General features: G+C 37.7%; 1 protein-coding gene across 1 annotated transcript in view; it reads left to right on the forward strand.

Annotated features, from left to right (window-relative positions):
• Window positions 1–1,308: 1,308 nt before the first annotated feature.
• The window catches only part of chrnb3a (cholinergic receptor nicotinic beta 3 subunit a), a 32,793-nt gene continuing 20,317 nt past the window's right edge, over window positions 1,309–13,784 (forward strand). The window contains exon 1 of the mRNA XM_088624564.1: window positions 1,309–1,620. Coding sequence (XP_088480690.1) covers window positions 1,566–1,620 — 55 coding nt within the window. The 5' untranslated portion in view covers window positions 1,309–1,565. The remainder of the gene's footprint in view (window positions 1,621–13,784) is intronic.

The raw sequence follows: 13,784 nt of genomic DNA on the forward strand, positions 1-13,784 counted from the left end.
ATGATATAAATAAGCTGCTCCAAGCTTTTGATTTTGTCAATATACAAATGTGTGTGATCTGCAGACACATTCCAGGTTGAACATTGCAGTTGTAAAAGCAGAGAAGAACACACCGTCTGGTTAAAATGAAAACAGCTGAGTTATGAACATGGTGTAGCTTGTTAAAGACATGCTTTGGTGCACCCTCACATAACCTAATGCATTCCAAGAATCAAGCCTGAAAATGACAAAAGCATGTTCTTGTTAAAAGTTTAAACTCAGTTGATCACAATATCATTCGGCTCTGCAATGTGGAGATACACTTATGGCATTTACTATTCAAGTATTTTTAAACCCTTAATGTACAGTACGTGAATGTGTTACCTTAAATTTAAGCTCGGAGATCTCCCATACATGTGAGGAATTGAAGACAAGCACATTTGTCAGAAGAAATTGGAATTTGGTGCAATAGGCTGGTCACACTCCATTGAAGTCAATGGTCTGATAGTTTGACCCATATTTATTGAGTAGCTTAGCAGTTCATCCACATCAGTGCAGGAAACATTATTCATAGATTTTAGAAGCTAAACATGCTGTATTTTCTTGCATGATTAAAAGGGAAAGAATAAACATCAATTTACATTGTATTACCTCTAAACACATTACACTGGCTGACGTGAACCTTATCCTGAATACAGTGTTGAAGACACGTATTCTGTTGTATTCTGTTACACAGATTCTATTTGGTGTATTACCCATTTTGCTCAATACACTGATAGAGACTCATTAGGTGAGATCACACTGGTATCAATTTGTACAGGTACTGTAGGTGGACTGCACCAAATGGAGCAAATACCCTTGGTTTAAGGTACAACAGGAATACCTGCAGCAAGGACTTGAACCCACGTCCTTCTTTGTATAGGACTCTAAAGACTACTCATATTCTCCTGTCATTTAAGGTCCTCTTCATAAAACAAGCCAAGAAATAAATAATTACTTTGCCCTAGTTATTGCATCAGTTAACCAGAACTATTGAAATACAGCGATTTTCCAAAAAGAATACGGGTACAATACATGAAAAGACATATAAAAGCATCCTAAAGTAATATTCAGACATCGCGTACAGTATCTTCTAATTTGGTTTTTCTACGCCTATGACTGTACAGTAAGTCGGCATACACAGGAATGCTGCACAAACCTCGTGTATTTTTTTTCCACCGAGTTTTAATCGTCTCCGTGTTTGTACCAATTCTGTCCATCTGCTTGCGTTTCAGTGCTGGAGGTTATGCCACGTCCCAGCTCTCATTGGTCGAATGAAAATTTCCCCCCACCCGGCTCCTCAATGGCACTGAGGAATCTCATTGCGGCTCCAGCTCAGGCGGATCGAGAAAGCCAATGGGAAATCGATCAAGGGCTCATTAGAAACAGAAGCAAAGTTTTCACTGGATTAAAAGCCTTTAACTAGTATTTGTTCTGAAGTGCATTGAAAATGCTTGCCGTGGCAGCTAATTTTCACCCTCTGGCGATTTTAGTTTAGCTATTGCCATGTAACGACACTGTACATAAACCTGCAGGAAGAAGGTGCGATGAAGTTAATGGTAGCTCTGCTGTGCGCAGCTCTTACTGTAGCTGCCGTTTCAGGTGAGTGTTTTAAGTGACTTTTTTTTCCCAGTGGTTTGTAGCTGAACGAAACTGTATGCCTTGCTCTTCGGAGAAGCCGTTTTTGGTTACTGAAGATCGCAGTTCTCAAGCGCACAAGTCACATTGAATTTAATAGCTAAATTCTGTCAAAACTTAGTTCCGCAAAGGCTTTTATTGGGGACTAATGGAGGGGAATAGCGAACGTTTAAGTAACTCCTTTTAACGCTGGCGTTACATATTGGTACCTCAGTACTGTTGTTACTATTATTAATAATATTATGGCATGAAAATATTGTGCTGTTAAATAGTAGCTAACGAATATAACGGTTAGTGTACAGTAACTATACGGGGTACAATTCTCCGCATCTTCGTGAAAAACGCTTGTCACTCGTTTTCTTTGGCTACACAAAGCTAAAATTACTTCTGCTAGTTATAATGGGTGCAATCTAAATAAACAAGGATAATAAAAATGTGTATATTATTGCAGATTTCTAGCGCCACCTCCTGGGTTATATTGTTACGGGCACGTTGCCGCTTCTCCTTTGCACAAAAATAATATTTCTATTCGGATTGTTTATGATCAGAAACGTAGTTTCGACTACACAAGAACATATATTTTGATGTTTACTTTAAAATAAATGGGGGACGCTTATCGCGTCACTGATCAAAACATCGAACTAACATAATGGATAAAACGGCCTTAATCTTCTGATTGTGTTTTATGGGGTAGAGAACTTCAGTCGTGATCATCTGCGTATTGACCGAGATGAAAAGTTTTCTTTCAGCGTCGGCGTCAGTTTTATGGAAACGACTAGTTTGCTATATTGAATGAAGAATATGGGGCTATTGACACGGTTGTCTTTTTGCTCGTCGAGAACATTGGAAAAAGTCAGCAATTAACTAAACATAAGGTTCAAGGGTTATAATAACTCATATCACACTTTAATTAACCTTAGCCCCGTGAAGAGGCTTTAAAATCCGAGCACTTAAAACTGACCTTTTGTGAACCCTTTGCTTATCGTACTGCTGTCATGACATGCTGAGCTCCAGCAACGCAGTAAAGCCAAAACGGGCTGGAGATCAATATTTCCTTTCTGTAAGGCTTGAGGAGTTCAATAACTACAGTACATCCGTTTGAGAATAGTAAAATATAATGTACATCTTACATTACGATATTGAATTCGGGTTTGCAAAAAAAAACCCAACTCATATGAGTGATACATTTGAATATGTCAACTACAGTATAATGATACAAGCGAAGTGTTTTTTGTAGACTGTTAAAAGTTATATATGTTTCGACGGAATGTAATTAGTTTGAAAAGCATGGATACAAAACAGTTTCAGTTTCACAGGTTTCACAGGTTTAGTCACAAATACAAATATAAAACATGGAAAATGGTGACACTATATACTAGACTATTGCCACTGTCATTTTCCCTCTGATCTGAGTAATTGCTCATGGAATAGATACTGCCAGAAGACAGACACAGGCTAACATAAGGAGATCATTATAGTGAAGGTTGCAATTAAGTCGCACCATACACACATATAGAAATATACTTTTCACTTGAGTTAATACCATTCATGGACAAAGTATTCACACAGCCCATTACGTTTGAGAAAAGTTTAACAAAATTATTATAGTCTTTCCAGGGGTAAGAATGATCATGACTGACAAACTTAAAACTGAAGAAGAGCTGCGAGAATTTGTATTAATGAATCCGTGTTCTGTGGGAACAGAAAAAAACTGTTTATCATCTTAAGACAGCGAGTGAGGTTACTATAGTGATAGGTTAATCTTATATGATTATTTTCATAACTAATTTTTCATTATTTATTTGTCCTAATCAAATGTAACTTTAGTTAAAGTAACTTTAACTTGATATTTGGGATAACTGGACAATACAGTCATATACTGTGATTTTGAGCTCCTTTTTATAAACTTAATCCAAATTGCCTCATGCTGCTCTTTTGCTTTGGACACCTCGCTTTGGCAACAATTAAAATGGTGTTCTTATATTAAAGAGGTCAAATGTCCTGCTCTTTTGTCCTTTTTCTACAAGGAAATTCTCTTGTTGACTTTGAACTGTATTATATACATATTTACATATTGGCTTGATGTACTGTAGGAAAGAAGATGCCAGATCTTGGAGAAAAACATTTTTTTAAAGTGACTCTTTAGAGGTGTTGGCTGAGGTAACGTTAACTGTAAAAAGCATCCCGTTATTCTCCACAATCAATATCAGGCCTTTGATATAAAAAGGTTCAGTTTTGTTTTTGAGAAAGGTGATTTATCAGGCAGTAATCATAATTCTTGTAGACCATTAGCCCTGGCTGATGACTAAAGGACACCCTACTGTACATCAAAGGCAAGTCATCACATCTTTGCTTTTGCCTGGTGAACCCATTAAACAGAAGAGGGCTATTCTTGATCAATCTAGATGGAAGCACTCACTTTAAAATCACGTCCTGGGACTCCCTCATATAAGTTGTGAGATACGGCCTACAAGCCTGCAAAGATTTGCTGATTTTATTCACACTAAATGGATTGTAGCATTCCATAAGGAGACATATGACTCCGTGGTGTGCTCTCACCATTCATTCATTGCTCTTGTGCATGACTCAAAATAAACATTTAAAAATACAGTATGTGCATCCTTGCTTTGGCCCTGTTAAACATCTATTTTAATGACATGCCACAACAAGCCTCCTAGGATTATGTACAGTAGCAACCACAGGTCAGCTGGAGTCCAACGTACAGATGACCTGGACATTCTCACTGACTTCTCCACCAAATGATAGCAGGATCTTGACCCTTAAAACAAGATGAAAAATGGTCATTCCCCACCATCTTAACTATATGGCAGTGGATGCACGTTCTGTGATGAGAAGGTACGGCATGTGAAGAACATAAATTATGTGCTTGTAGGTGCATCTTGAATTGGCCAGAAGTATCGACATCATGGACCAGATCTTGTACCAGATGTTCAGTGGCACGTTAAAAGTAAAACCCATTAACCAACCCCAAACCCCAAACATCATCCAAGTGGATGCTGCACATTGGTAGTGGTGGAGGGGAGTCCCAATTACCTGTAAAGCGCTTTGAGTGGAGTGTCCAGAAAAGCGCTATATAAGTGTAAGCAATTATTATTATTATTATTATTATTATTATTATTATTATTATTATTATTATTATTATTATTATTGTTGTTGTTATTAAACCCATGAATTCCAGCACTCTCATATTGCTCTTCAAAATACCTGATAGGACAACCAAACATCTTTGTACTTGTACTTGTACTCTACAGTCTTACCTCCCCTACCTGTCAATTAGTTGTGGAACTTCCCACCAAACCAGTGAGCAAAGTTCCCTAAACCTGCCATCCAGGAAATACAGTTACTCATGGAGCCCTTCAGCACTGAAAGTCAGCTAGGAAGATACCTAGTATCTCCAGCACATGCCTCATTTTTGAACCCACACAAGAAACCACTGGCTCCATCTCCCATACAGACAACAGACTACCCCCAGGCCTGACTTCATACCAGTCAGGGATGATGTGCCAGGCTGCTTCATTGGTTATACTGTACATGAGGGTGAAACCCTACTGTGAGTGTGGAAAGATACAGATAATGAGTCATATAAACATTTTCATTTTCTTTAAAGCATGTGTTTTTGGTAATCCATAAAATAACACCCTATAGCATATATCTTTTCTTTAGCTTTCACTACAGTTAATACAGTATATTAATGGTGAATTTAAACCACAATTAAGCACAAACAAAATAAAAAAAAACTTTACCCCTGTCAACCCAACATTCCATTTTAATGCTGACAGCTCAAATGATTAAGTGAGGTTTTTATAAACTTCATTGTTTGAGTCTGCACCTGAGAAGGCTTTATTGCCCAATCTGTGGAGTCTGGACTTCAGTTGAGCAAAAAGACCTGAACAGGCAAATTTGTATTAAGACCTAAACTGTATTCAAGCAATAGGTCATTCAGAGCCTCATACAGTACTTGTCCTTGAGAAAGAAAACCTTAAAGTTCACTCCATATTTCACAGAGAGCCAGGGCAAATTAAAGTTAATTAGGCATAGAACTTTGGAGAGTGCAGTGTATTTCTTAATAATTTCCCATGCAGTCCAGTAGTCTTAAACTGAAGGAGAGGAATATTGGCCAACAGCCAGATGTGGTTGGCTTATCATTAATTTATAGTATTCTTTTATAGAGTAGAATTTTTTGTATGAAAATGGAAAAATGTTTGTGAATTTAAATAACCATCTTTATATGCAGCAAAGATTTAAACTGATATTGTGAAGCTCTCTTGTACTGTGATATCTGGATAACACTAAATATGGAGGCTGCTGTATTCAAGACTTGGACTGATTAAAAGTTCAGAAGGCAGGAAATTCTGAAATTATTCACTGTTCTTTGCTTAGTCTTCTGTGGGTTGTACAAGTCAGTTTCTTCCAAATAGCTAATTAATATGATGAATCACCACCCAGGATTTTTTTATTCCATGGTTATAATATAATTTATATCTTTATTGTTTTTATAAAGTTCATTTTTATTTAAGGAGAAAAGACAAAAGGGATTGGGGGTTGGAACATAATATTTCTGAGAGATAAAGGCATACTGTATAAAATCCTGCTTACTAAGCTTGTCTCCTAATCCTCTTTCAACCACAGTACTTCTTAGAGAAAGAAAGAGAGGTATCTGGGTCTGAGGCAGCTAAAATGAATGTTTGTATGGGAAATAATTAACTACCAAATTAGGGATTTTACATTGTTAATTATTTAAAGTTGTAAATTAAACTGGTAGACTATTTAATCTCCAAATTGATAGAATCCTACTTGATGTACAGTAATAGTTTACATTCTGATTAGCACATCTGCACTCTTAATCCTTTCTGCAGTATTTCCTAAGTTCATGGACTGGGTAAGAAGAATTCTTCCAATTCCTTTACACTTTTTAGAAACAGAACGATCTTGTTTATAGATCACAGCTGTCAGTGAGTGCATTTCACATTGAAAACTGTTTAGTGCTAGGTGGTAAATCAATACTAACTAGATGCTGCTTCATTTAACTCGTCGATGGATCTCTACCATGGAAGAAATCTGAATGATACTACAGAATGCAGAGTGCCTACAGATTTTCTGGCTGTTGATCATTTCAAAAGAAAATGTATTCTGGAAAAACACCAAGAGATTAGATCATTTGTAAGATGCAGTCCCATGAGTTTAGACCCAGCACAGTAGAAATGTCAGGTACAGTAAGGTGATTCCTTGGATATACACGTTTGATACCATGTTACTTTTTGTAAGATATTTATATATTTTTGATTTAATTCAAGTAGCTTGGAGAAATAAATTAAAATGAACAAGATAATTTGGTATTTGTATCAGAAAAAATGGCAACATTTCCTTGGGTCTGTTAGTGTATCCATATCTGTAGCCTCTTTCTGCACATTACATTTGTTTTTGTGCAAAGATTTGGCCTGTGTTAATTGCCAGAATTTCTGAACTCTGAAGAACTGTACAATCAGTTTTTGAGCATGCCAAACTGTGTTTTTTTGATGGCCCAGGAATAGGCCTGCCTAGCTCAGAGAATCTTAACCGCTTCCCTCTGTTTTTCCCAGACATGTGCAAAATGCTATTTGTTGCTCCTGGTAAAGACTAGAATATAGTTTTTTTTTATTATGGCAGGCTTGCGACAGTGATAATTTCACTGTGTTTCTAAGTATAAGATCTTATACACACGTACAAAGGTTTTCCTTAGTTTGGTTTATGTGCACCTTTGTCATTGATCTCTGTTTAATAAATTTTGACATTCGTATTGGATCTCTGAGGCTAAGGAAGGCAGGTCAGTGCTTGGATGGGAGACCTCTAATGAAAACTGATTTGCTGCTGTAAGTGGTGTTGGATGACCAATTGGTGGCACTAGACCAGTGTCTGATTCTAGTGACCAAGTACAATGTGATGAAGGGGTGCCATCCTTTGGATGAGGTGTTGAACTCTAATCATGGCTGCTTGATCATTAAAAATTCTGTGACACCGTTTGTAATAGCAGGGGCACATAACTCATTCTACTGGGATTGCAGTCAAACCAACCTAAAGTTTCCTCAAATTAAATTGAAATTAATTAATTTCTTAGTAGAGCCGGCACAGTGGGACAGTGGTCCGCATTGCTGCCTTGCAGCACTGGGGCTCTGGGTTTAATTCCTGGTGTGTTTTCTGTGTAGAGTTTGAATGTTCTCGCTGCATTCGTGTGGGTTTCCTTCGGGTTCTCCATTTCGTTCTCCCCACAGTCCGACCACATACTTGTGGGTTAATTGGCGTATGGAGAAATTGGCCCTGGTGTGCCTATGTGTGCGCTGTAGTGGACTGTGGTGGACTGGTATCCTGTCTAGAATGTGTCCCTCCTTGCACCTGTTGTTGCTCTGGCTCCCCTACAACCCTGTATCAGATAAAAAAGGTTAGAAAAAGAACGGCTGGATAGAATTTCTTATTTCTCCATTTCATCTGCTGAGTAGTGGAGTTGATGGCGCATAATGGCTGCTATGTGTCGTTCAGGTGGGTGCAATACTTCAGCAATGAATGAAGTGCTTTGGGATCCTTTAGGACAACAAATGTCACCATATACTGTACACATAAGGAATTAACTGTGTAATAATTCTCAAGAAATGCGTCGCAGTGGGAACAGTCAGAATGTTTTCTTCTTTCTTTTTTTCCTGAGATGACTTTGTCAGAAGGTTACTTCTATTTTTGTTTTCTGTGTTGACTGTTCCCAATGCACACCGGCTGTCCTTTCTTCGATCATTACTGCAGCCTTATCTCAAATTTCATGTGATGCTGACTCTTAGTTTTTTTAAGCACTTATGTGACCTTCTGTTCAGAAGAAATGAATTAACAGTGTTGTCTTTGTAATTCCCTCTTTAACATTTCCAAGCCATTATTAAACTACCTTCTAATGTTAAGTCTGTAATACCAACAACTAGATCTTTAAACATTACCATCTCACGGTACCTGTTATTCAGTTCTTATTCTGCTCAGGCAATATACATCTTAACATAGGCCCTCAGAGTAGGAATGTCACATTACCTGCACATCATTGTTTTATGATTTTTGTAAATATCCAGATTTACTTCATGTTTTGTTTATTTCTTCTGCTGATGTACTACAGTATATGTTTTCTAGACATGCTTAATAAAATCTGTTTCTTATAATGATGTGAGCCCAAATGGGCACAGTCTATTTCCTGTGGATAGACCTAAGGGAAGCAATTCATTTAATATTTACCATGCTCTCTTGCTGTTTAAACCAATTATGAAACCACTTGATTTACTCATAATCAAAACAATTTAGTTATACCAAAAAAAAGTCTGACTGTTATCGTAACCTATAGTATAGACCAGACTTCTTCTGCAATCATCTTAACTATTTAGTGAACTTATTGCTCCTTATGTGAGCTCCTAGTTTATTTTACTTGAGATTTACATTTGGATATGTTACAACCTAATGACATCTTAAAAACAAATCTTCTTTTAAAGAATTATAATTGAGTGTACTAGAATCTACTTTTCTTGACAAACACTTAAACACATCTCAGCAGACCAGTCAGCTGCATTCCGCAAGGTTTTTAGTGATCGTTGTTTCATACAATGTGTTAGAAATGGCTTCAAAGACAACCTTCCTCCTCTGATTTTTTCTTTTTTCTTTTTAATGAAAATTGTAATTTTAATTTTAATGAAAATATTTTTTAATGTGATCTAGGGCAGAATTTCCTCTCAATCCATTAGCAAAAGGCGCTCTGATCTTTTTTTCGTGAGTGTTTTACCAATATTGTCAGCAAGGGTGTACCAGTTATGAGGTGCAGGAATCTCAATATTAAATTAATAGGTTAAAACCTTCAATATCCCAAGTAATCTCCAAGTTGTCAATTTTAATTAAGCAAAATATCTACAATACCAAGGCGAAAGCTAAGACCTCCAAGTAACCCATTGATTAGCTTTCCTTCAGAAAAATGGAAAATAAATGCATGTCAGCCATTAACATTTCCAAAATTAGGTTTTACAATGATTAATTCTCCAACATTCTCACCTCTTAATACTAAGAAATCTTGGATATTGACTAAACATTTAACAAATTTGCTTTTTTACTCAGTTTTAATTCCTTGCAAAAATACTGTTGGGCTAAAATAATTCATTCAATATCCATTAAAGGCACAGCAAGATTATAAAATTATAACAACGCCTAAACACACACATGACATGCAAATATGTCACTGAATAACATAGTAACTGTATATAGAAAATACAGTTACTTGACAGTGCTCTTTTATCTACCCTTGACACCTTTGCTCCCTTAAAAACTCGAACCATCTCCTTCTCTTGCCCTGCCACCTGGTACAACGACCATCTGCGATCTATGAAGGCAGCCTCCCGCAAACTTGAGCGTAGGTGGCGTATTTCTGGCCTAAATGTACATTATCAGGCTTGGAGAGATTACTTCTGAATATAAGGTTACAAAAGAGTCTGCTAGATCCACCTACTTTTCTCACATCATTGAAAATCACCATAACAACCCAGGACATATTTTCTCCTCCATCAACAGCTTGCTAAAGCCAAACTGCCCCACCACATTACCTCCCTCATCACAACTTTGCAACACATTCTTAGATTTCTTTAGCTCCGAGATCGACAACATCCGGCATCACATTCTCTCCACTACGCATATAATTTCCATCTCCCTCCTTGTCTCTTCCTGTAATTATGCTATGGGTTATTTCAGACTTTCAGAATAAGGTAAATTTAGTGAGTTCTACAGATTAGGTTAACCTGCAGAACTCAGCTGTCCCATCCAGCCATAAGAGCAGGTGCACATTGTTGCTGCCAGTTCAGAAACACCACTGACTAAATCTTTATCTATTTATCACCCCTGTGCAGTGTAATGCCCAATGTCTTCATTCTTACGTGACAAATCCACTTAAACTTCAAGACACAAGCTTTAACATTTGCTATTGAATTCTAGTCACATAATAGGAACTGGGACAATTTCATGTTTTAAGTAAAAGGTCTTCATGCAAAAGAATCAAGCTGATTTTAAAATGATGATGAAGGGATGATGCTACTGTACAGTACATCAAATTATAAATGAAGGGGGTCTGAAATTCTCAGGACCTTTATTCAGGATAATTGCTTGATCATATCCCTCTATTTCTTGCACGTTGCCTCTCCAAGGGAGCACATGCACATCTGCTGTTCTGAAAGGGTAGTATCTTTCGGGAAATCCGTGGTCCCTGCGAAATGCCTTCTCAGGGATTTGCATTTCACATGAGTTTCTTTCACTTGTAAAAGATCCAGACAAACAATTCAAAGATGCTAAAGGTGTCAACGCCACAATAACACATTGCCATTTGGGAATGTCATGAAAAGTCTTGTTTGTAAATCCCTGACTCTTCAGGCTGAGCTACTTTTATTAATCCTCACATATATCTCTGCACATTAGCAGAGTATGACTCAAGATACTGCACTGTCCTCTCCTGTAGCAGAGCATGACTCAAGATACTACACTGTCCTCTCCTGTCAGCTCCTGTTTAACTCAAAGATGTTTCAGAGCTGAATCTTTTCTAAGAAGATGTACAGTACATTGTTTTAATTTGTTTTTGTAAATCCTTACCTTTCCTTTACGTTAACAGTTATTCTAAGATATTGTGAATGTTAGCAGCTTTATCAGGTCTTACACAGAAAGGTTAAAATAGAGTTTAAGTGCATGTGGCACTGATTTGAACAGATTCTTTATCACTAGTTAGTGTGACAAGAATTACCAAGGGAAATCCCAGAATTGGTGCTACCTGGGTTGAATGGGTTCACAATCCATAAGTGGTCTCCTCTCCTTCCTGCGCAGTGACCCCTGTGGTTTGCAGTTTTAGAATAGAGAACTGAACCGGAGAGCCTTAGTTCTGCTGCTTGCACTGTCAGCTCGTTTGCTGTGGAGAACCAAGTGCTCTGTCTGGCATTAATCATTGCGTGTAAAGCCTGTTTTGCTTTTCAGGACAGTTACTTTCTCCAGACATCTTTTGCTTATCCATTTTCTAACCACTTTACCCAATTAGGGGTTATGGGGGGAGGGGGGGGCTTTACCTATCCCAACAGGCAAAGGGTGTAAGGTGGGATACACCCTGTGCCAGTCCATCAGAGGGCACACACAGTCACAGGCATGCACTCATACACATACTAGGGCCTTTTTTCCCTAAGAGCCAGTTAACCTAATAGTATGTATTTGGACTGTGGGAGGATACCAGACCACCCAGCGAAACCCCACGTGAACTTGGAAACATGGAGAACACGCAGAGAGCACCCCAAGTCTGCGAGGCAGCAATGCTAGCCACTGTGCCACTGTGCCACCCCTAGATTTGCTGCCAATCCAGTTAAGAAGTGCTTGGATTTTTTAAAGTCATTTAATGCTTTAATCTTTAATAGTTTTCCCCTGCATTTATTCTGGCCATTCAGCATGTTCATTTGAACTGGCGTTATTCAGTTTTACAGAAGGAGTGCTGTCACAAACCTAACACTGCCATTAAAGCAGAGTTCAAGCTATTACTGATACTGCTTGAGCCCCTCTAATCTCACATGACAGGTGCTATTTGCCAACAAGACCTCTGGTGTACCCCTGCCAATGGATGAATAGATATTCATTGAGAGCTGCAGAATCAGAACAAATTCATCTCTGCACAGACTCCGCTAAAGCAGCCCCAACACCAGCTCCAGAGGATCAGCCATGATGATTTCAAATCTCTGCCCACCTTCATGGTTCTTCAAACTCAGTTTCTTTATGGCTGCTTAATAACAGAAAGCTATTTGTTTTATGAGCCGGGTGTGATAAAAATATGGTAATAACAGTGATTTATCATGTCATGTGAAGCACTTTTTACAGGAGTACATTCCTTAAAAGTGATGTTACATCAAGGCTCCTTTAGGATGCTTCACTCAAAGCAAATTTGAAAACTGATTAAGCCTGGGTCCAGCTGTCATTGAATGATGTATAATTTATGTGTCCATTCATGTTAGAACCTGTGAAGGCCAGTGGACCATTAATAGGGTTAAACAGTGCTGATGTGAGGTTTATCCACAGTAGAAATGACATTCTAAAATAATTGTTCACACATTGTAGTAACTCTGTTTTTTGAAAATGTAAAACATAAGACAATAATTTCAGGACCAATGAAGAGGAGGAGGGTGTGGTGAGGTAAATATATTGCACTTTATTCCATTTGCTCCGGAAAACCTTTGCTAATAAAGAAAATAGATGTACAATATTCTATTACTACGCTTACTAAAAGGTTGAGGGTATTCTAGTGCAGCCTTGGCACTTTTTCTTAAATAACTTAAGATATCCCAGCTTTCTACTTTCCACCTACATTTTCTATTATGCTCATTAGCCTTTTTTAAATTTACCACTTAAGCAGAGCACAATGATTTTTGGATAATATTGGGAAAGTCAAGGCTAGCTTCCCTAGGTCCAAGTTTAATATCATGGAAAACACCAACGACCATTGTAGTTTTATAGCCTCCATTCAATGCATTCAAAAATGTAAGTCACAGTGTTTCTTTCTATTTGTCTTTTTTTCCACTGATGATGGAAATAAATACAAAACCAAACTCTATAATATTAAATCTTTGTCACTACAAAATATTCTGTACTTGCGGTCATGCTCAGTGTTCTATCATCTAAATCTAATAACATGGTTAACAAATCCATCTGAAATTTACAAATTATAGGTCGTATCCCTATTCCTTTTCATCTTTATAGGAAATGTGATCTCCGATTTGGAAGTAGCTTATCTGTCAGCTCACCCAAATCACAGGGTAAAGTTAAAAAAAACTGATTTGACTTGTCTATATGCATTTCATCTCTGTTTATGCTTAATATTTTCTCAAGAATAGACTTGGACTGTGGAATTACCAATGACCTGCTAGTTTGGTTATGCTGGACTGCTATTTATGCCCCCAAGCTCTGGAACTCTCTCCCGAAGGATATCACAGTCACCTTCTCTAAACTCCTTCAAATCCAGACTCAAAACCTTCTTCAGAAGAGGCTTTACTTAACTGGTTCCATTCTTCACCCCTCTGCTCCTACTATACTTAGTACCACCATCCACAGTCTCC

Source organism: Lepisosteus platostomus, chromosome 1 (assembly GCF_059453375.1).
Source record: "Lepisosteus platostomus isolate fLepPlt1 chromosome 1, fLepPlt1.hap1, whole genome shotgun sequence".
Classification (NCBI taxonomy): Eukaryota; Metazoa; Chordata; class Actinopteri; order Semionotiformes; family Lepisosteidae; genus Lepisosteus; species Lepisosteus platostomus.